Source organism: Salmo salar, chromosome 01 (genome assembly GCF_965601325.2).
Source record: "Salmo salar chromosome 01, fSalSal1, whole genome shotgun sequence".
Classification (NCBI taxonomy): Eukaryota; Metazoa; Chordata; class Actinopteri; order Salmoniformes; family Salmonidae; genus Salmo; species Salmo salar.
The window spans coordinates 157,207,235-157,230,483 of record NC_138291.1 but is presented as its reverse complement, the minus strand read 5'-3'; the positions used below and the strand labels follow the sequence as shown (position 1 = coordinate 157,230,483).

At 45.9% G+C, this 23,249-nt stretch overlaps 1 protein-coding gene across 1 annotated transcript in view; it reads left to right on the top strand.

Moving 5' to 3' along the window:
* Window positions 1-23,249, top strand: part of LOC106567252 (uncharacterized) — a 157,589-nt gene that overhangs the window by 63,916 nt on the left and 70,424 nt on the right. The window contains exons 5-6 of the mRNA XM_014136323.3: window positions 7,407-7,541; window positions 8,176-8,262. Coding sequence (XP_013991798.2) covers window positions 7,407-7,541; window positions 8,176-8,262 — 222 coding nt within the window. The remainder of the gene's footprint in view (window positions 1-7,406; window positions 7,542-8,175; window positions 8,263-23,249) is intronic.

Below are 23,249 nucleotides of genomic sequence, written 5' to 3'. Positions count from 1 at the left end.
AAGCTCATTGATGAACTCTCCAAGGGAACCTGGAGGGCGATAAATGATAAGGATGTTAAGCTTGAAAGGGCTGGTAACTGTGACAGCATGGAATTCAAATGAGGAGATAGACAGATGGGTCAGGGGAGAAAGAGAGAATGTCCACTTGGGAGAGATGAGGATTCCAGTGCCACCACCCCGCTGGCTCGATGCTCTAGGGGTATGCGAGAACACGTAGTCAGACGAGGAGAGAGCAGTAGGAGTAGCAGTGTTATCTGTGGTAATCCATGTTTCCGTCAGCGCCAGGAAGTCTAGGGACTGGAGGGTAGCATAGGCTGAGATGAACTCAGCCTTGTTGGCCGCAGACCGGCAGTTCCAGAGGCTGCCGGAGACCTGGAACTCCACGAGGGTCGTGCGTGCTGGGACCACCAGGTTAGAGTGGCAGCGGCCACGCGGTGTGGAGCGTTTGTATGGCCTGTGCAGAGGAGAGAGAACAGGGATAGACAGACACATAGTAGACAAGCTACAGAAGAGGCTACGCTAATGCAAAGGAGATTGGAATGACAAGTGGACTACACGTCTCGAATGCTCAGGAAGTTAAGCGTACGTTGCAAAAATCTTATTGACTAAAATGATACAGTACTGCTGGCTGGTGGAGTAGGCTAGCTAGCAGTGGCTGCGTTGTTGACTTTGAACGTGTAGCTGGCTAGGTAACCTCGATAGTTTCAGTATTACACCTTGTCATGATACAAAGCAACTTTGTAGCTAGCTAGCTAACATAACACTAATCAAGACGTTCCTTGTAATGTATTTAGTTTCTACAATGCTGCTCGTCGGTAATTGTTGGCTGGGTTAGGAAAAATGGCGTCGCGGGGGACGGAAATAGCTGGCTAGCTAACCTCGATGGCTGGCTAGCTAACAATTATCAAGCTATGACAAAGACAACTAAGTAGCTAGCTAGGTAACACTGCACTAGTCAAATCGTTCCGTTGTAAAGTATTAGTATCTACAGCGCTGCTAGTCGGTAACGGTTGGCTAGCTGGCAGTGGGTTAATGATGACTAGGTGTGTTGACTAAGTCAGGCGCCGCGTCGCGGCTGGCTAGCTCACCTCGATAATACTCAAACTCAAACTACACAATTATCTTAGATACAGAGACAGCAAAGACAACTATGTAGCTGGCTAACTAACACTAACACCACACTAATCAAGTCGTTACGTTGTAATGTAATAGTTTCTGCAGTGCTGCTAGTCGGTAGAAGTTGGCTAGCTAGCAGTGATGACTAGCTAGCTAGCAGCTAGCAGTGTTGACTACGTTAGGAGGACGAAGATAGCTAGCCTCGATAATTACTCAATTAATCTAAACTACACAATTATCTTTGATACAAAGACGGCTATGTAGCTAGCTAAGAAGAATTGCTCAGATCAAACAAATCAAGACAACGCCATACACGTGGTCTACGGTTGTGAGGCCGGTTGGACGTATTGCAAAATTCTCTAAAACGACCTTGGAGGCGGCTTATAGTAGAGAAATTAACATTAAATGATCTGGCAACAGGTCTTGTGGACATTCCTGCAGTCAGCATGCCAATTGCCTGCTCCCTCAAACTTGAGACATCTGTGGCTGTCATTGTCATGTGTGTAGGTGGCAGGGAAGTCAGGCGCAGGAGAAACCAACTTGGTGTAACTGGAGTAGTTTAATATTATAAAACAAACTCCAAAAAACCAACGTACATAAAAATAAACATGGGTAAACATACAGACAAGACAAAACCAATGAAAAATGTATCAATGATGGTTAGAAGACCGGTGACGTCGACCGCCGAGCACCACCCGAACAAGGAGGGGCATCAACTTCGGCAGAAGTCGTGACAGTACCCCTCCCCGACGCGCGGCTCGTCGACACCGGCCCCGGGGACGACCTGGAGGACGAGGTGCAGGGCGATCCGGATGGAGACGATGGAACTCTCACAGCAGGGAAGGATCTAACACATCCTCCACCGGAACCCAGCATCCCTCCTCCGGACCGTACCCCTCCCAGTCCACGAGGTACTGAAGGCCCCTCGCCCGACGTCTCAAATCCAGGATGGATCGAACGGAGTACACCGGGGCCCCCTCAATGTCCAGAGGGGGCGGAGGAACCTCCCGCACCTCTGCCTCCTGGAGCGGGCTTTAATCTATAACATACCTCGTTCACTCTCCTCAGGACTTTAAACGGCCCCACAAACCGCGGACCCAGCTTCCGGCAGGGCAGGCGGAGGGGCAGACTTCGGGTTGAGTACCAGACCCTGTCCCCCGGTGTTCGCACTGCGGTGACGGTCTGCGCCAGCTTTCTGGCACCGTACAGCGCGCTGAAGGTGGACGTGAGCAGTGTCCCAGGTTTCCTCCGCGCGCCGGAACCAGTCGTCCACCGCAGGAGCCTCGGTCTGACTCTGATGCCAAGGAGCCAGAACCGGCTGATACCCCAACACACACTGAAAGGGAGAGAGGTTAGTGGAGGAGTGGCGGAGCGAGTTCTGGGCCATCTCTGCCTAGGGCACGAACGCCGCCCACTCCCCCGGCCGGTCCTGGCAATAAGACCTCAGAAACCTACCCACATCCTGGTTAACTCTCTCCACCAGCCCGTTACTCTCAGGGTGACAACCCAAGGTAAGGCTGACCGAGACCCCCAGACGTTCCATGAACGCCTTCCAGACCCTTGACGTAAACTGGGGGCCCCAATCAGACACTATATCTTCAGGCACCCCGTAGTGCCGGAAGACGTGTGTAAACAGAGCCTCCGCAGTCTGTAGGGCCGTAGGGAGACCGGGCAAAGGGAGGAGACGACAGGACTTAGATAAACGATCCACAACAACCAGGATCATGGCGTTACCTTGTGAAGGTGGAAGATCGGTTAGGAAATCCACCGACAAGTGCGACCACGGCCGTTGTGGAACGGGTAAGGGTTGTAACTTACCTCTGGGTAGGTGTCTAGGAGCCTTGCACTGGGCGCACACTGAGCAGGAGGAAACATAAACCCTCACGTTTTTAGCTAAAGTGGGCCACCAGTATTTCCCACTAAGACAGCACATCATCCAACCGATCCCAGGATGACCAGAGGAGGGTGACGTGTGAGCCCAGTAGATCAATCGGTCGCGGACAGCAGACGGAATGTACAGATGCCCAGCTGGACACTGAGGGGGAACGGGCTCCGCACGTGACGCCCGCTCAATGTCCGCGTCCAGCTCCCACACTACCGGTTCCACCAAACAAGAGGCTGGGATTATGGGAGTAGGATCTATGGACTGCTCCTCTGTGTCATACAGCCGGGACAGTGCGTCTGCCTGGTCTGTAAGAGAGGGTAAACACAAAACGGATGAAAAACATGGCCCACCTTGCCTGGTGTGGATTCAGTCTCCAGATTGCGGTGGTTAGTCCAGATGAGAAAAGGGTGTTTAGCGCCCTCAACCCAATGTCTCCACACCTTCAAAGCCTAGACGACAGCCAACAGCTCCTGGTCCCCCACTTTATAGTTTCGCTCCGCCGGGCTGACCTTCTTAGAGGAGAAGGCACAGGGGCGGAGCTTAGGTGGCTTACCCAAGCGCTGAGAGTGCACAGCTCCTATCCCAGCCTCAGACGCGTCCACCTCCACTATGAATTGCAAAGACTGATCCGGATGAGCCAAAACAGGAACCGAGGTAAACAGAGCCTTCAGTTGCCTAAAAGCTCTGTCCGCCCCAGCTGACCACTGCAAGCGCACCGGACCCCCCTTCAGCAGTGAGGTAATGGGAGCAGCTACCTGACCAAAAGCCCGGATAAACCTACGGTAGTAATTGGTAAATGCTAAAAATCGCTGCACCTCCTTCACCGTGGTGGGAGTCGGCCAATTACGCACGGCTGAAATGCGGTCACTTTCCATCTCCAGTCCTGACGTGGATAGGCGATACCCTAAGAAGGAGACAGACTGTTGAAAGAACAGGCTTAACATACAGGTCATGCTCCAACAGGCGACCAAGCACTCTGCGCACCAGGGACACATGCTCGGCATGTGTAGCGGAGTATATCAGAATGTCATTGATATACACCACTACACCCTGCCCGTGCAGCTCCCTGAAAATCTCGTCTACAAAAGATTGGAAGACTGATGGAGCATTCTTCAACCCGTACGGCATGACGAGGTACTCATAATGCCCTGAGGTGGTACTAAATGCTGTCTTCCACTCGTCTCCCTCTCGGATACGCACCAGGTTGTACGCACTCCTGAGATCCAGTTTGGTGAAAAAGTGCGCCCCGTGCATTAACTCAATCGCTGTGGCGATCAGAGGTAGTGGGTAACTGTACCCCACCGTGATCTTATTGAGACCTCGATAATCAATGCACGGGTGCAGAACTCCATCCTTCTTCTTCACAAAAAAGAAACTCGAGGAGACGGGTGAAATGGAGGACCGAATGAACCCCTGACGCAGGGATTCGGAGACATATTTCTCCATAGCCAACGTCTCCGCATGCGACAGGGGATACAGTACATGTGACTCCTGGGAAGTGCAACATCTACCATGAGATTTATCTCACAATCCCCCTGTCGATGGTGTGGTAATTGAGTCGCCTTCTTTTTACAGAAGGCGAGAGCCAAATCGGCATATTCGGGGGGAATGTGCACGGTGGAGACCTGGTCTGGACTTTTCACCGTAGTAGCACCAACGGAAACCCCTACACACCTACCCGAGCACTCTCGCGACCACCCCGTGAGAGCCCTCTGTGGCCAAGAAAAAGTGGGGTTATGACACGTTAACCAAGGAAGACCCAGCACCACAGGATACGCAGGAGTGTCAATAAGGAAAATACATTTTTTTTTCTTGTGACCCCCCTGCGTCACCATACTCAAAGGAGCTGTGGCCTCCCTGATAAACCCTGACCCAAATGGTCGACTATCTAATGTGTGAACGGGGAAAGGCACATCCACGGGTACAATAGCTAAGCTATGAGCAAACACTTGATCAATAAATTCCCAGCCGCGCCTGAATCTACTAGTGCCTTATGCTGGGAACGAGGGGAAATATCAGGAAAAGTGACAGACACAAATATATGGGCAACAGAGGGCTCTGGATGAGAATGGTGCCTACTCACCTGGGGTGGCGCCAGAGCGCCCTGCCTGCTACCTCGATTCCCAGAGGAACCTACCCGGCACCGACCAGCAGTGTGACCTCTGCGGTCACAGATGGTGCACGAGTGTGAACCCCCTCTCCCAGCTCCATGGGTATAGGAGAGGGGGTGCGGGAGGATGGAACCACCAGACCCCGATCTGGACGTCCGCGAGCAGCCAGCAAGTTGTCCAGCCGGATGGACAGATCCACCAGCTGGTCGAAAGTGAGGGTGGTGTCTCTGCAGGCCAGCTCCCGACGGATGTCCTCACGCAGACTGCAGCGGTAATGGTCGATCAGGGCCCCGTGATTCTATCCCGCACCAGCTGCCAGGGTCCTGAACTCCAGGGCAAAATCCTGGACGCTCCTCGTCTCCTGCCTCAGATGGTAGAGGCGTTCACCCGCCGCTCTGCCCTCGGGTGGGTGGTCGAAGACTGCCCGAAAACGGCGGGTGAACTCCTCATAACGGTCCAACGCCGCATCTCCTCCTCCACACACAGCGCTGGCCCATTCCAGGGCTCTCCCGGTGAGGCACGAGACAAGGGCGAAACTCTTCTCACGGTCTGATGGAACTGGGTGGACCGTAGCCAGATAAAGTTCTAATTGGAGGAGGAAACCCTGGCAGCTGGGTTCAGGTTGAGAAGGGGCGCACAGTATAGACCCCGGTTGGGCTGATGGAGGTGCTGGAAGAACTCCCTCTCTCTCCCAGCAGTGTGTGACAACACTGCACATTTTAGAGTGGTATTTTATTGTCCCCAGCACAAGGTGCACCTGTGTAATGATCATGCTGTTTAATCAGCTTCTCAATATGCCACACCTGTCAGGTGGATGGATTATCTTGGCAAAGGAGAAATGCTCACAAACAGGGATGTAAACAAATTTGTGCACAAAATTTGAGAGAAATAAGCTTTTTGTGTATATGGAACATTTCTGGGATCTTTTGTTTCAGCTCATGCAACATGGGACCAACACTTTACGTGTTGCGTTTATATTTTTGTTCAGTGTACCACAGTGTCTAGTAGGGTTGCAGTAACTTTCCCAGGTTTCCCAGAAATGCTGGTTGGAAGATTCCTGGAATCAGGAGGGAAGAAGCAGGGAATCCTCCAACCAGCAGTTCTGGACAACTTTGGAATTTTTTGACAATTTCCAGAATTTTGCACCCCTAGTGTCTAGATAGCAGTGACTGTTGAGACTCAAATCTGCCTTGCTACCTGTCTATATGAACCCACCCATCCCATACCACAAGAGCATTAGTCTACTGAAAGACAGAGCTCTGACAAAGACTGACAGGAATGCCCTTGAATCCACTGGCATGTCGGAAGAGGATTTAATTGATCTTAGAAGATGAGATAAGGATGGATGATGAAGGAGCAGGTTGTGATAGTGTATGAGACAGAGAGAGTGTTATGTTCAGTGGATGGAAAAGTTAAAAGGATAGTTCACCTAGATTCCAAAATGACTTACAAAACCAAAGCATGGACTGCATCTTACCTTGTCCATAGACTACTTACAGGACAAGGAAACCAATATATTCTGTAATTTCAGTGAACTGTCCCTTTAATGCACCATGAGCTTTAGACAGAGAGCCTTAGCGAGCCCAGTGCCCTACCAGGACCCCCTCCAACACACTCAGACACTCAGATGTATACATTTTAATTTATACATTTATTCATTAAGCCATGCTTCATTTGGACACACAAGTTTAGTCATGGCACATTTGGACCAAAAAGAGAGAGGTGGGGAAATTGTATGCATACTGTGTGCTGTATTTCTCTCTCTCTCTCTCTTTCTAAATTTTATTTAGCTTCTAACAATTATTTAGTCCATATTACACGCGATAAAGTTATTTGTTTAGTTTGGCACTGTAATTATAAGCCATATTTTGTCATCATTAAAGGTTTGATGTTTAAACAGTTTAAGGAATGCATGGTCTGAGTGTATTGCTAAAGCACAGATGCATTTTACACTGTAACACGTTTACATTCTTCAAAAAAGACAAATGATGTTTGGTGCTCTTTGCAAAGGGAGCGATCTTTCTGTTTACGTAAAATGCTTAACATTTAATCACACACACAGACCCTCACACACGCTAACACACACACTTCTAACATAGCTTGGGGAGTAGAACACTAGCTGGTGTAGATACATGTATCTAGAGGTCTCTAAAGTCTGTCTGTCCATCATATTTGTCTCAGTGTATCAGAGGCCCTGACTGAGGAAGGGTCCTCTGGGGATTCTGTCTGAACATAGTGACCTCTTGTGACCTCTGGGGGTCAGGTGAGTGTGTTTGACGGCTCTGTCTCCACAGGGCCAATTCCGACAGCTGACGTTCCTGATGGGCGACACAGATGCCGGCCACCATCACTGCACTCTTCACCCTGCCCAGTGTGGGGGGGCTGGGTTCAAGTCCCCCCGCTCCCCACGTACCAACCACGCCCTGGAGGTACGCTGCAGCTCTCAACAACATTAGACTGATCCAAACTAACGTTTAGACAACATTTAAATGACACAGAAAAACATTCAAACAATGTTATGCTGACCCAAAATAATGGTTACACAACATAAAGAGAGGGAGAGGGGGACGCTTAGGAAAGATTGAGGTCATGTTCTAGTGGTTTGTGCCACTGCATTGACTCCAAATGGTACAAATGATAGTCTTAGGTAGTATGAATACTATATACAAGTGCATAGAATGAAAAGCCCGGGCACAGGGGCTCTGTGTTTATGGTCGAAGTACTGTAGTGTGCTGGAGATAAAAGGGCCAGGTGTCTGTCAGAGTGCTGTGTGCAGACACACAGACTCCAGGAGTTAAGACCCTGTCGACAGACTCCCTGTACGGTACAGCACCCTGTGATAATAGCTAACAATAGAGAATCAACAAGCCTGGCACTCCTCTTGTGGTTTGATCCAGTCTGGTAAATTTCTTTACTCTGAGTGAGTGGTTGCTTACCAAATCACACCCTATGGTCTCTAGTCAAAAGTAGTGCACTATAAAGGCAATTTGAGACGTAACCAGGGCTTTTGCTCGTTCATTAGTTTTGCGCTGTACTGTTTTAATTCCCTCTCTTTCCATCCAGAAGCTCCTGCTGTCCTCAAATGATCTGGTGGACCTCCTAGAGAGATCCAAGGATTCCTCATTCTTGGATGTGCAAGTGGGGAAGACTGTGAGTATAAAGGTCTATCTGATTCAAGGGGAATCCCAAGTCTAGCTGAATGTAATTTACCTTTATTTAACCAGGAAAATACCCTTGGGGTAAGAAACCTCTCTTGTAAAGGGGGACGTGGCATATGCCCTGTGCTCTGTTTCTACCTGCCATGATTTAGACAGAAACAGCCCTTTGACTGGATTCACAGATTAAGTGCTTCTCTTGAGCTTGGTTTGGCACAGGATGGACTCCTTGTTGCATTACTGTGATATATACTGCTGGTATAATCAAGGAAACTGACCAGCAGTATAGGCCGCAAGGTGTAGATTTAAGTGATAATGTGTTTGGAGGATATATTGGCACGGGTGTTGTTAGGCCCGAGATGGGTTACCAACATATTCAAATAATGATTACATATTTCATAAAAAATGTTATTTTCATGAATTTGTTCATACTATTTTATCCTTCCACAAGATATAGTCCCGAAACAAATCTAGGGTTGCTACCCAAGCCGGCTGGTCATTCATTCTATTGGTCGGTTGCCAGAGACGCAACCCAGTCGCTCGTTCTAAATGTTGCATTGTCATACTGGCTGGAAACGTTCTTATTCCTTGTTTGCTAGCTAGCCAACTATGGCTAACTTACAGTCACGTCAAACAATGCAGACAGAATAACAACAGTAGCTGCATTTGTTTAACCTGTTGGTGACCCCTTCCCCTTCTCATCCTGTTAACGGGATTGATTTTGACAACAGCCAGTGGAAAATCAGAGCGGCAAATTTAAAACAGCTAAAATCTCATAATTCCATTTTCTCAAACAATCAACTATTTTACACCATTTTAAAGATAAACTTCTCGTTAATCTAACCACATTGTCCGATTTCAAAAAGGCTTCACGGCGAAAGCATAAAATTAGATTATGTTAGGACATAAACTTCACAAGAAACACCACACTGCCATTTTCCAAGCAACTAGATGCATCACAAAAACCCAAAACACAGCTAAATGAAGCACTAACCTTTGACGATCTTCATCAGATGACACTCCTAGGACATTATGTTATACAATACATGTATGTTTTGCTCGATAAAGTTCCTATTTATATCCAAAAACAGCATTTTACATTGGCGCGTAATGTTGAGAAATGTTTTCCCTCCAAACCTACCGGTGAATGAGCACAATGAGCACACATAGTACGTAAATTCTCATCGTAAACATTGATCAATATAGAAGTGTTATGCACAGAATTATAGATACACTTCTCCTAAATGTAATCGCTTTGTCAGATTTCAAAAAAGGTTCACGGCGAAAGCACAATTTGCAATAATCTGAGTACAGCCCAGATGACACTAACAACTAGCAAACAGAAACCCGCCATCTTGGAGTCAATAAAACTAAGAAATGACATTATAAATATTCACTTACCTTTGATTATCTTCATCAGAAGGCACTCCCAGGAATCCCAGCTCCACAATAAATGTTTGATAAAGTTCATATTTATTTCCACATAATCCATTTTGTTCGCGCGTTAGGTTCACTATCCAATTCCACTACGCGCGTGCTTACTTAGTCCAGACGAAAAGTAAAAAAAAGTTATACTACAGTTTGTAGGAACATGTCAAACGATGTATAGAATCAATCTTTAGGTTGTTTTTATCATATACCTTGAATAAAATTCCAACCGGACCTATCCGTTCTCTTTAGGAGTGAATATGAACTCAGCTCGCTCCCAAGTCCTTGCGCGTGACTTGAGCCCATGCCTTATAATGGGACACCAGTTTACCACAGCTGGTATTCTCTTCAAATTCACCATAGAATCTTCAAACACTGTTCTAAATACTACTGACATCTAGTGGAAGCTTTAGGAAGTGCAAAATGAACCCTAAGTCATTGTATACAGTCAAGGCAATCACTTGAAAGGACTACAAGAACCAGACTTCCCACTTCCTGCTTGACTTTTTCTCAGGTTTTTGCCTGCCATATGAGTTCTGTTATACTCACAGACACCATTCAAACAGTTTTAGAATCTTCAGAGTGTCTTCTATCCAAATCTACTAATAATATGCACATTCTAGTTTTTGGGACAGGGTAGTAACCTGTTTAAATTGGGTACGTTTTTCATCCGGCCGTGAAAATACTGCCCCCTAGCCCTAAGAGGTTTTAAGGTGTTTTCTAGTGACATTTATTTAGATACATCCATAACAATGAGGTAATGAGGCGTGATTTCACCTGGCATAGAAAACGTGCTCTCTCGTTAGGACACTGTTGTTCAGAGGAGCTAGCCAACAACACATCTAACACAATCACTTCAAACTGAAGCTGGAAAGACTGCAAACTAGCTGCACTTTGTTTCGTTTTACCTTTTTTTCAATTTACATTTATTTGTCTATATCTATAAAAATGATTCCAGCTAATTCATGATTTCGACTGGTTGAGAAACGTTGCCTGCCTTTCTCTCTCGTCCCGACTCACAAACCCTACACGTTTATTACTATGGAACGGTTGGAGATCAAATTTGAATATTGAAATAATGTTGCAAATGTTGGAGAGACAGACAGCGAGGTTTAAACAAATCTCCGACTGATGAAAACTAAATGTTAGTCTAAAAGAAATGTGAGATAATGTCTAGATGCTTTTTATAGTGGAGATGAAGTTTATAACTTGCCTGCCTGGGCTGATGAGACAGTGGATTGCGCTGTCAGATGGAAAAGAGTAAATAGGCATTTTAACGTCATAGATTTAGCCGTTGGTAATTTGTGGAATAGACACTGGTTGGAATGCGCTTTTAACCAATCGGAAATCAGGATTAGATCCACCTGTTGTATAATAGTTCCCAATTGCAGCCACAGCCAGTGACATGCAGACAACAGAGAAGGGACCTGCCCTGGTTTCTCATTAGTCCCAATATAAAACACCACTGATCTGTTCTGCTTTGTTCCATCATAGACAGGGAGGACTATGATTAATTAGCATTGTGGACCTGAGACCCCAACCAACCCTTTGGCTGACCGCTGTGTGCGTGTGCATGCGTTTTGAGATTGCCGGCACACTTAGATCGTAATATTATGATGAATAGCAAATGCCTCAGGGGGGCAAATTAAATGTGAATATATGGGCACACAAGGAGCTCTTATCTCAAGAATTAATCTTACATACACAAACTTCCTCAATTATTTTCACTTGGAGCCTGAGAATTATATCACAACTGTAACGTGGGTCATCTAATGGGGACCAAGACGTGGCGTGTGACGTGCTCATAATTACTTTTATTAAACTCTCAAACAGCAAAACAACAAACGACCACAAACAGTCCCGTCAGGTGCAACATACACAAAACAGGAAACAACCACCCTCAAAACACAGGAAAAAACACCCCTGCTAAATAGGACCTTCAATTAGAGGCAACGAGGAACAGCTGCCTCCAATTGAAGGTCAACCCAAGAAACTAAACATAGAAATAGACACACTAGAACAATCATAGAAATATACTAACATAGAACATAAACCAAAACCCCGAAACACAAAACAAACATCCCTTGCCACGCCCTGACCAAACTATAATAACAAATATCCCCCTTTACTGGTCAGGACGTAACAACAACTATGTGATAATATTCCTTATCATGATATATCTTGATGCTGTTTTTGATTAAGGTGTAAAGTCTCAGTTGTGTTTAGTTTCTTATAATAAATAAACGTATTCCTGAAATAATGGTCGTATTTGGCAGCGTTATAAACTGATATGGAAACACAGTCAATGTGTGTGTATACACAATAGTAAAAGCACAGCAAGATTTAACTTAGAATTTTGCTACGCAAATGTATGCATTCTTCAAATGGATACATTTCATCTGGAAGTCTTTACACATGGGTAAGGGAGTGACTGTTATCTTCCTCTCGAACAAGGTTTCCAGCCAACCTTTTTATACAATTAAAGTACAACGGATAAAAAAATATCACGACAGGCCTGATGGAAACAGACCATTTGTTGGTATACTTTCCCCAATGTCGACAAAGCAAAATACGCTAGACAAGGTGGGATCATTTTATTTCGGTAAAATGAATAATGCGAGAAATGTCGGTAGAAACGCTTTTATGCGCAAAGATTGATATAATAACCATCAAATCGAAGTAATCTAAGTCACGTGATGGCCTGTTGTGTGATGGCCACTACAACTCGTCGGGGAAGCATGCCATTTATTAGGCTACAGATGAAATAAGTTAAGATAAACTTCACAGGGTGGTGAAAGTGCAAGATGAGCTTGATGCTCGTTACCAATATCGAGGGTCTTATTCTGGTGACATGATCATCAATGCTTGGCTGCCGTTTGACAAATATAAAGAATCCATAATAATGATCTCATCATGTAGGCTATTCCTGTACTGAATCTGCAAGCTGTTGGCTAGAGCGCACGTGTAAATACCAGAGTGGGCACACTCACTATATAACGCAACATTTTGTGTGAGAAAACCATCAGTTGAAAATGCGATGGAAACCCATTTAACTGGTATGTTTTATTCAGTACATGGGAATTTAACCGCCAAAGGTATTTTTATGTGCACTATAACATCACGCACAGCCTTTTATCCACAAGTCAATTTGATGGAAACACATCTCTGGTGGGAAAATGCGCATATTGTTTTTATGCCGATTTTAGAATATTCCAATTGGATGGAAACCTGCTTCTGAGAATAAACTTAAAAAAATGTTTATATCATGCCATGCCCTGTGTCCACCCACTGCACCCAGCACTAACTAATGTCAGCAGCACAGCGTTACGATACCAACTACATCCTCTACAGTTCCTCTGCTCTGTTGGCTCGACTAGATGGAAAGGAACTTCTTAGGCAGAGCAAGATGAAGGCTCCAGTCCTGAGACCTGAAACAGACTGAGTCCCACTACCAACTGGCACCCTATTCCCTATTCAGTATAGTACACTAGTTTTGTCCTAAGCCTTATGGCCACAGAGCTCTTGTCAAAAGTAGTGCACTATGTAGGGAATAGGGTGTCATTTGAGATACAACCCACATAACCTGAATGTGTTTTTCTTTGACCAAGGTCTGCTCTCTCTGCTCTTTGAAGCCGAGGCCTCTGTAGTCTGTGATTGTCGGGGCCTGTTGTTGCTGTTCCTGACTTTGATGCATATTCCGTCTGGGACCTCAGCTCCCTTGACAGGTGCTCCATGTAGTGCCATGGCACTCGAGTAGTTAGTCATCAACTCCCACAATGCACCCCAAAGATATGAAACACTTCTAGACGTCAGTTTTTTAAACTATACTACAGTATTTAATTTGCATATATACCACCCATGAATGAGAAACCTACATGCCAAGTATAGACCATATTTGGCTATAGAAAAGAGCAGAAACTCTGAACTATCCATTTAGACTCCAGTCCTACCTACCTACAGGTTATGGAAAATGTGCAATCTTATTATTTGTCCATTAGGTTTCCTCAAGGAGAAAGCCCCACTTCTATGTAAAAGATAATAAAGCAAAAACACAATAGTAAATACTACAGTATATTACAGTCATGTCTGCAAAAACACTACAGAAAATACTACAGTAATTTCCGCAAAAACACTACAGTGAAAACTATAGTATAGAAATATAGTAATACAATAGTATTTGTACCATAGTATACTATAGTATTGTAATGACCTGACTAGATCATGAAGGAACAATTGTCCAGACAGGGATGGAGTTAACGAATGGACGGTTTATTAACCCAACTTAACACAGGCTACTGTTTGGCCGTAGCCCACGCCAAATAAATGAAAGGTACACTACAAACCAACCGTGACCTTCTCTTGTGAAGTCCAGACGTAAGAGAGAGAACAATGGCTAAACCCGGTCTTAACTTCCAATGCTCCATCCCCCTGCCCAACCCCCCTTCACGCCACTCCGCCAACCACCAGGCTGCCCGGTATCAGAACATTCCAGGCATTCCCGTGATTGGCAGATAGCAGGTTGATTGGCATGACCCCGCGAACACTGGTAAGTACGACACAACCCACTAATAGCCTAACACATAACCCACAACTGTCTGTGCGGGTCGCTACAGTATTTTTTTCATGCAGGTGAAATGCTGGAAGCTTTCGGGAATTCTTACACACCTAGTCAAGTGTGTTAGTTGGCCAGAGGGAGTACCTGGAAGGAGAGGTCATGTTAGGAGAGACCTATAACACATTTGTTTACAATCCTTGTGGGGACCAAACAATTGATTGCCATTCAAAATCCTATATTCCCTAAACCTATCCCTAACCCCTAACCTAACCTAATCTTAACTCCTAACCCTAATTCTAACCCTAATCCTAAAATAGCCTTTTTCGTTGTGGGGACTGGCGAAATGTCTCCACTTGTTGAATTTTCCTTGTTTCAATATCCTTGTGAGGACTTCTGGTCCCCACAAGGATAGTAAAACCAAAAACAGACACACACACTATACTACCACTGGCCTAATATCTCTAATCTACATGTATACGCTATCTCTAGTTATAAGCTATCTCTAGTCACAGATCAAGCTGTCACGACTTCCACCGAAGGTGGTTCCTCTCCCTGTTCGGGCGGTACTCGGCGGTCGGCGTCGCCGGCCTACTAGCCATCACCGATCTATTTTTCCTTTTCCGTTTATTTTGTCTTTGGTTCTTTCACACCTGGGTTCATTTGGTTTAATTTCTGTGTGTATAATTACCCCTGTTGCCTGCTTAGGTTTGTGCGGGATTATACATGTTATGTTGCTCGTTGAGCTTGTGCCTCAGGTTTATTCACGTTTATACTGAGTGTGTAATAGTTTAGGAGCGTTGTTTTCCTCCTTCTGTGAGTACTGTGTTCTCTTGTGTCGTGGGCGGTTTCTTGTTTTGGTATTGTACCTGACCTTTTGTGTCGTGGGCGGTTTCTTGTTTTGGTATTGTACCTGACCTTTTGTGTCGTGGGCGGTTTCTTGTTTTGGTATTGTACCTGACCTTTTGTGTTGTGGACTTGCCTATTAAAGATGCTACTTGGACATCTCTGCTCTCCTGCGCTTGACTCCTTCACCTACCTCTAATGCAATTCACAACACAAGCTCTGCCAGGATCGATATGACCACCTGCCTTTCCAGATATGATGATTTCCATAGGAATGTGCATTAATGAAAGAAAAAAAAAATGGAGACTTCATTGTTGTCTGTTCATCTGTAAGACATGTACAGTACATACGCTACAGGCCAAAACTCTGCAATGCCAGCCAAGACCAACATTCTCCCATGTCATACATACCACAGATCGCTTTCCAGGGTTTTTCATTTTTTTCCTCAATCTCATTTTCCTGATCCTGACGTTCGCCTCCAAATCGTTCTTTTCCCCTGTAGTTCAGAAGGCGAGGGGATGAAGTTACAAAACACAGACAGGTTTGTGCGGTTGCCTAGTGACGGGGAGCGGCAGGGTAGGAGTGTCGACAGACAGAGCTCCTTATCGTTCAGACAGAAGGCACCTTTTGGTAATGTTCCATTGCCAGCAGCAGTAGATGCTGGCACTAGTAGATGAGTGACCTGTGTGTCAGCGCGGTAGATCCTATTCCTGGATGATATGGTGCTCTGCCAACCTGACATAATAAATCAGACACACCTCAGAGATGATCAGACCTGGGTCGAATTCATTATGTACCAAACAGAAGAAAATGGATTGAAACAGGGAAGGATCTACCTGCCGTTGTCCAATAAAAAAGCTTGTTTTCCTTTTCCGTTGCAAAACATTTTGCTACGTTTTGAACTGATGTGCACTAACGAATATGACCCTGATCTGCTGAATGTGTACAGTACAGTGTGTATCTGTTGGCTGCTTTTGTTCTCCTTGTCCTCGGCCTCTGATGGGATGATTAAGTGGTTGTCTGCTTTTGCTTTACTACTGCATCGGAGCTGTCATGATGAAGCCTATGATATAATAAGGGTAATTATCTGTACATCTCCACCCTACCTACCCTTTTTCTGGTGCTGAAAGATCAGCCAACACTCAGACAGGGGCTGTTTGGGCTATCATGTTCAAGGATACCAGTGGCGGTTGGTGCTGTTTAAGATTAGGGAGGATATTTTTTTTTTTTTATGTGCACGGCCTTATTTCTATTACAGCATATTGGATGACTGTCATTCATATTCCATTCACCCAGTTCAATGTAACAGCGATAGGTTTAGGCTACTCAAATGTACCCTAAACCCATCATGAGGTTGGTACAACCTAGCCTACAAATTAACGTTTATAACGTAGATGCGAAGGCCGAGAGACAAATTAGGCTAATCATTGTGTGTCACGTCCTGACCAGTAAAGGGGTTATTTTGTTCTTATAGTTTGGTCAGGACGTGGCAGGGGGTATTTGTTTTATGTGGTTCAGGGTGTGTTTGTGTATGTGTTCATGTAGAGGGGGTATTTGGTTTATATGGTTCGCGGTGGTTGTGTATGTAGAGGGGTATTTGATTTATTAGTCCAGGGTTTTGGTTATTGTTCTATGTTCTGTCTAGTCGTTTGTATTTCTATGTTTTGGTAATGGGGATTGGGGCCTTCAATTGGAGGCAGCTGTCTATCGTTGCCTCTGATTGAAGGTCCTATATTTAGAAGTGTGTTTGTTTTGGGAATTGTGGGAGATTGTTTCTTGTTTTGCGTTATGCCTGACGAGACTGTCTAGTTCATTTGTTTTTGTATACGTTGTATGTGTTTTCCTTCTTCACTCAATAAAAAGAAGATGAGTATACATTTTCCTGCTGCGTTTTGGTCTACACCCTACAACACCCGTGACAGAATCTCCCACCAAACTCGGACCAAGCAGCGGAGGAAGGAGCGAAAGATGGACTACAAGGAGTACTGGAGTTGGGAGGACATCTTGGAGGGGAAAGGATCCTACACATGGGAGGAGATCCAAGCTGGAATGGATCGCCTGCCATGGAAACAGGTGGAGACAGTGAGGGAGGAACGTCGTAAATGGAGCGAAGAGAAGAGGAACAGTTACAGAGGTACACGGTTGGCATTTAAGCATGAGAGGCAGCCCCAGATTTTTTTTTGGGGGGGGCACACGGGTAGTTTGGCTGGGCCAAGGGTGAGCCCAAAGCCAGCTCCCCGTGCTTATTATGGGAAGCATTTGGAGTGGAGAGTGCCGGAGTATGCGGTAGTGTGCACGATCTCGCCCCATGCGCACGCACAGTCCGGTGCGAGCGATCCCAGCCCCTCGCAAGTGCGGTGCTAGAGTAGGCATCCAGCCTGGAAGGAGGATGCCTGCACAGCGCATCTGGCCACCAGTGCGCCTCCTAGGCCCAGGCTACCCTGCGCCTGCTCTACGCACGGCAACCATCAGGCCTCTGCACAGCCCAGTTCGCCCTGTACCAGCACTCCGCTCGTGCAGGGCTGCTATTTCCATCCAGCCAGGACGGGTTGTGCAAGAGGTGCGCTCCAGACCTCCAGTGCTTACCCATGTCCCGGTGTATCCAGTTTCTGCTTCTCGTGCTGACCCTGAGGTGCGTAGTCTGGCGTCTCCTAAACCAGCACCACGCACCAGGCTTCCAGTGCGTCAGCCCAGTCCAACTCGTCCTGTTCCTGTTCCCCGCACTAGCCCTGAGGTGCGTGTCCCCAGTCTGGTACCTCCACTACCAGCCCCACGCATCAGGCTTTCAGTGCGTTAGCCCAGTCCCGAGCTTCCGACGACAGTACCTCGTCCGGTAACATTGCCTCGTCCAGAACTCCCGGCAACAGTGCCTCGTCCAGAACTCCCGGCAACAGTGCCTCGTCCAGAACTTCCGACAACAGTGCCTCATCCAGAGTGTCCGGCAACAGTGCCTCGTCCAGAGTGTCCGGCAACTGTGCCTCGTCCAGAGTGTCCGGCAACTGTGCCTCGTCCAGAGTGTCCGGCAACAGTGCCTCGTCCAGAGTGTCCGGCAACAGTGCCTCGTCCAGAGTGTCCGGCAACAGTGCCTCGTCCAGAGTGTCCGGCAACAGTGCCTCGTCCAGAGTGTCCGGCAACAGTGCCTCGTCCAGAGTGTCCGGCAACAGTGCCTCGTCCAGAGTGTCCGGCAACAGTGCCTCGTCCAGAGTGTCCGGCAACAGTGCCTCGTCCGGAGTGTCCGGCAACAGTGCCTCGTCCAGAGTGTCCGGCAACAGTGCCACGTCCAGAGTGTCCGGCAACAGTGCCTCATCCAGAGTGTCCGGAACCAAGAGGGACGGCCCACTGTCCGGAGCCAGGAGGGACGGCCCACTGTCCGGAGCCAGGAGGGACGGCCCACTGTCCGGAGCCAGGAGGGACGGCCCACTGTCCGGAACCAGGAGGGACGGCCCACTGTCCGGAGCTCCCAGAGTCGTCCTACGGTCCGGAGCTCCCAGAGTCGCCCTACGGTCCGGAGCTACCAGAGTACAGTCCAGGGTCTTCAGTGACTGGCCTCAGGCAGAGGTATGCAGTGGGGGTGGATTGGTCAGGTAGGCCTGAGCCTAAGCCACCTCCACTGTAGGAGGTTTGGGGAGGGGGGGTGAAGCACATTAGCCGTCGGTGACGGCAGCCACCCTCCCTTCCCTCCCTTTAGGGGTTTATTTTTGTAGTTTTTTTTGTAAGGTGCATCCGGGGTATGCACCTTTGGAGGGGGGGGGGGGGGGTACTGTCACGTCCTGACCAGTAAAGGGGTTATTTTGTTCTTATAGTTTGGTCGGGACGTGGCAGGGGGTATTTGTTTTATGTGGTTCAGGGTGTGTTTGTGTATGTGTTCATGTAGAGGGGGTATTTGGTTTATATGTTTCGGGGTGGTTGTGTATGTAGAGGGGTATTTGATTTATTAGTCCAGGGTTTTGGTTATTGTTCTATGTTCTGTCTAGTCGTTTGTATTTCTATGTTTTGGTAATGGGGATTGGGGCCTTCAATTGGAGGCAGCTGTCTATCGTTGCCTCTGATTGAAGGTCCTATATTTAGAAGTGTGTTTGTTTTGGGAATTGTGGGAGATTGTTTCTTGTTTTGCGTTATGCCTGACGAGACTGTCTAGTTCGTTTGTTTTTGTATACGTTGTATGTGTTTTCCTTCTTCACTCAATAAAAAGAAGATGAGTATACATTTTCCTGCTGCGTTTTGGTCTACACCCTACGACACCCGTGACATTGTGTGACACACACATTCAATACCACATTGCACACTCTTGCCTGCATCTAGCTAATCTGGGGTGTACACATTAGTCCAAACAGTTGCAAAACAAAGTGTTTCGTTCTGTTTGCTTCCATTTAAGAAACGTTTTGCAACAGAATCGGTGGAATGAATACATGCCTTATCACCCGCACACACAATTCAATTTCATAGCAACCACATACAGCATTATCACTTGCTCGTTGTATAATTCCTTCTCGCATCTTCGTGCTCTTCTCCTCTCACCTTTAGCTAACCGCTAACCGCCACACAGCCTAAATTGCTGCCACCCTATGAACTTCATAGTCAACAAACTAGAAGTAATGCGTTTGTACACACAGATTGGATTTTGGGTTTACTATCACACAATACAGTGTACAACAAACAGTTTACCAGTTACACCTGCAGGCCCCGGTGGCAATACATTTATAAACCCGAAAGCTTAAGTGAAAGGTAAAAAAAAAAGAATTTGCTTTCTCTCTCTGCTGCTTCTCCTTAATTTTTAAAGAAATTAATGTGTTAAAAACTGTTCAACTATTGTCGTTCTCTCTCTCTTTGAGTCAACTACTCTATGCAAGGGGGTGAGAACCATGAGCCTCCTAGGTTCTGAATTTAAGTCAATTTACCTAGAGGAGGACGCAAAATAGCTGTCCTCCGGCTACATCATGGTGCTACTCTAGAGGGTGCTGTTGAAGCTACTGTAGATTGCAAAAGAGTGTATTTTAATCAGTTATTTGGTGACGTGTGTATATTTAGTATATTTTTATCTAAAAATAGGAACATTTTGTTTCAGAATTGTTTTTTTATTTTTTATTTACTGAGTAGGATGGTCCTCCCCTTCTGCCTCTGAGGAGCCTCCACTGATGTATACACACATGAGATGCACACACGCGAATGCACACACACACACATACAAACCACACACACAAACACATGCACACACACTGAAAGACATGTATGTATCCACACCCTTATACATGCGTGCCTGCCTACACATATGTGAGTTTTGACATTGGATAAGCACTTTACATGTTAGCACTGTAATATCCATTCTCATCATACCTGGGTTGTTATTGATGACGGTCATTGGCAATGGACTCATTTTGATTAGTTGTAGTCTTTTGACACTTATAATGGAACCTCAGTAAGGATGATTTGTGGATCATTAAATGGAAGGGGGTTAGAGAGGCTAACACAATATCTGGAAAACCTTTTTTGTTTCTCTGTTTATTCCATCTCTGATGCCCTATAGAACTCCTGTTATTGAGGAATAGATGACATAGCAGCCAGAGCAAATCAGAGCAAACCTCCATCCAACATCAAGAGCTCTCATATAAAGAAAGAAGGGAACACATCTTTCACTCACTCAATTCATAAAAGGATAAAACAATCCCCCATCCAGGTTAAGTTTGATGGGATCTGGAGGTTCCCAGAACCCTGTGTTAATTAGGAGGCTGGAGATCACACGGATGCATCCCATGGCATCATATTCCCTACTATATATAGTGCACTAAATACAAAATATGATGCCATTTGGGACATACCACATCTCTCCCTTGGGCACTATTTATTTGAGAGTTTGAAGAAGCAAGCCACAGGGCACTCACCCCCACTCATAAACTACTTTGTATGTTTCCTCGTCAGGAAGATTCTGTATAATGTTAATGTTTTATTTAATACTACAGCCAAAGGTTTCAGTTATGAAATATAAACCCACTGGACATAGAAATCAAGGTAATTTCATTGAAATGAAGTGGAAACAACGTTGATTCAACTAGTGTGTGCCCAGTGGGTACCCTTGTGATAAACAACAGGCTGAACGCTTCTAGCCTGGCTCCTTGGCAGAGACAAAGGGTGTTCATAGTGTATCTGTCATGGAGGAGAAGAGAAAGTGGAGTAGGTGTTGGGCAAGGGGGGAGGACGTGGAGATGGAGGAGCAGGGGAGATGAAGGAGGAGGCAGCCCTGTTTTGTTTTCTATCTCTCACACCCAACCATACCTGTATCATGGAGTCCCAAAGGTAGGTTGAGTGGGTTCGTAGGATAGCCAAATCAAATCAAATTGTATTCGGCATGTACACCGTTTACAGCAGGTATAAAAGGTGCAGCGAATCGCTTGTGTGCTCGCTCCCTCAAAAATGCAGTACTATAACTGATTCCTCCAAACCAATGTTCTTTTTCATTCAAGCTTTATTCAGACATAGTAGAAATTACAAGAGGAGAGAAAGTTAGAAGGGTTGACTCAGGGATTGAACCCTGCTCTCCAACACAGAATCATATGTGGAGACCAGGAAGTGTTACTACTCAGCCACAGCTCTGCACCAGACCAGTGTTTTATGGGGAATACTATCCTATAGGAGACATTGGAGCTCTCTGGAAGCTATTAGCTAGTGGGGAAGGCTGGGATGTGATGGAAGGGAACCACTGACCCCACACTCATACACCCACAGTCTCAGAGAATCCCTAAGCGGGACTGTCACCCCAACTCAACCCCTCATGCTTTAGAATAGCTTATAGTTGCATTAGTGTGGTTCTTCTTTGTTCCCATATACATGAAGAAATTCTTCCTGTGTTAGGGAACGTCCCCACTATGTTATGGCCTGTGATTCAGTGCGCTGTAGGTCTCGTCTTCCTCCCCCTAATATAATTCAATTGAACCTCTGAGATTCTCCAGTAAATGTTACCATCTTCTGCTTTCAACTGTGTTTTTTTCTGGAGCTCTGTTTTGGGGAGAGTTTTCTGCTCCAGAGCATGTCATCCATGTGGGTTCTGTGGCTTCCCTCCTCCTCGAACCCCCATCCACGTTCCTAGAGTCGAACAGTCAGAACCATACACGTCTGAAAACAGTGGGGATTCTTTTTACATCTGATGCTGAGCCTCCTCGTCTTCTTCCCCTCAGCTCTGGTTTGGGGTCTGTTAGGGGATTCACTCAAGTGGAGACACTTGGTTGTCCATGAAACCGCTGTTTCTATTGTTGTGCCAATGGATGTCCATAATCAGATGTTTACTTTCACCCTAAATCTAACTTGGTTAGGCCTTGGTTAGTGTGAGTCATGTTGTAGACACAAGCTTCATTCAGCATATACAACACATGCATTGCATGAGATCCCATGTATTTTGGGTGTAAATCGTTGGTCATGGTTGAGGTTTTTGTGTCCCTCATCGAGCAAACATTAACACTCGCACATGGAGAGACACATACAGACAGTTGGAGACACCTGTTTACATAGGGAAGTTGGGCAGGATCAGAAATCTGTAAAGCAAGTAGCGCAGGGCTAAGGTCTGCTATAATATGACTGTGTGGGTGAGTTATATTCTGAATGTCGGAAGGTTGTTCCACCAATTCAGTGCCTTTTGAAATGTGTAACTTGGTAAAAGAAAAGATTGATTTCACCTAATTTCAACATTCTGTCAAAAAGAGCACATACATGTTCAACTTAATACATTTCAAGAGGTTAAGTGAAAAAATGACTATATTAAGTGCCAAGGTTGACGATTTCATCTTAAATCGTCCATACATTTCCCTTGTGTGCATCAGGGAGGGGCAATTGAATACAAGCTTCACAAAAAAAGTGTAATTATTAAAACCTTTCTAGCCTGTCTGTCAATGGGCAACATGGTTGATGTGTTACGCTCGACCCACTCAGTGTTCCACCACAAAAAAAAAAATGAAAATGGCCAAAAAATTGTAGATTTGACTATTAGATGTGCAATGTTTCTATTGACAGAATAATAAAGAAAAGAATGGTTTCACCATATTAAAATGAGAGTTCTGTAACGGCTGTTGAATGGAGTAGACCAAGGCGCAGAGTGGTTAGTGCTTATCATGAAATTTTATGGAAAATGAGAACCCTTTACAACTAAACAAAAGACAACAGCCAAACAG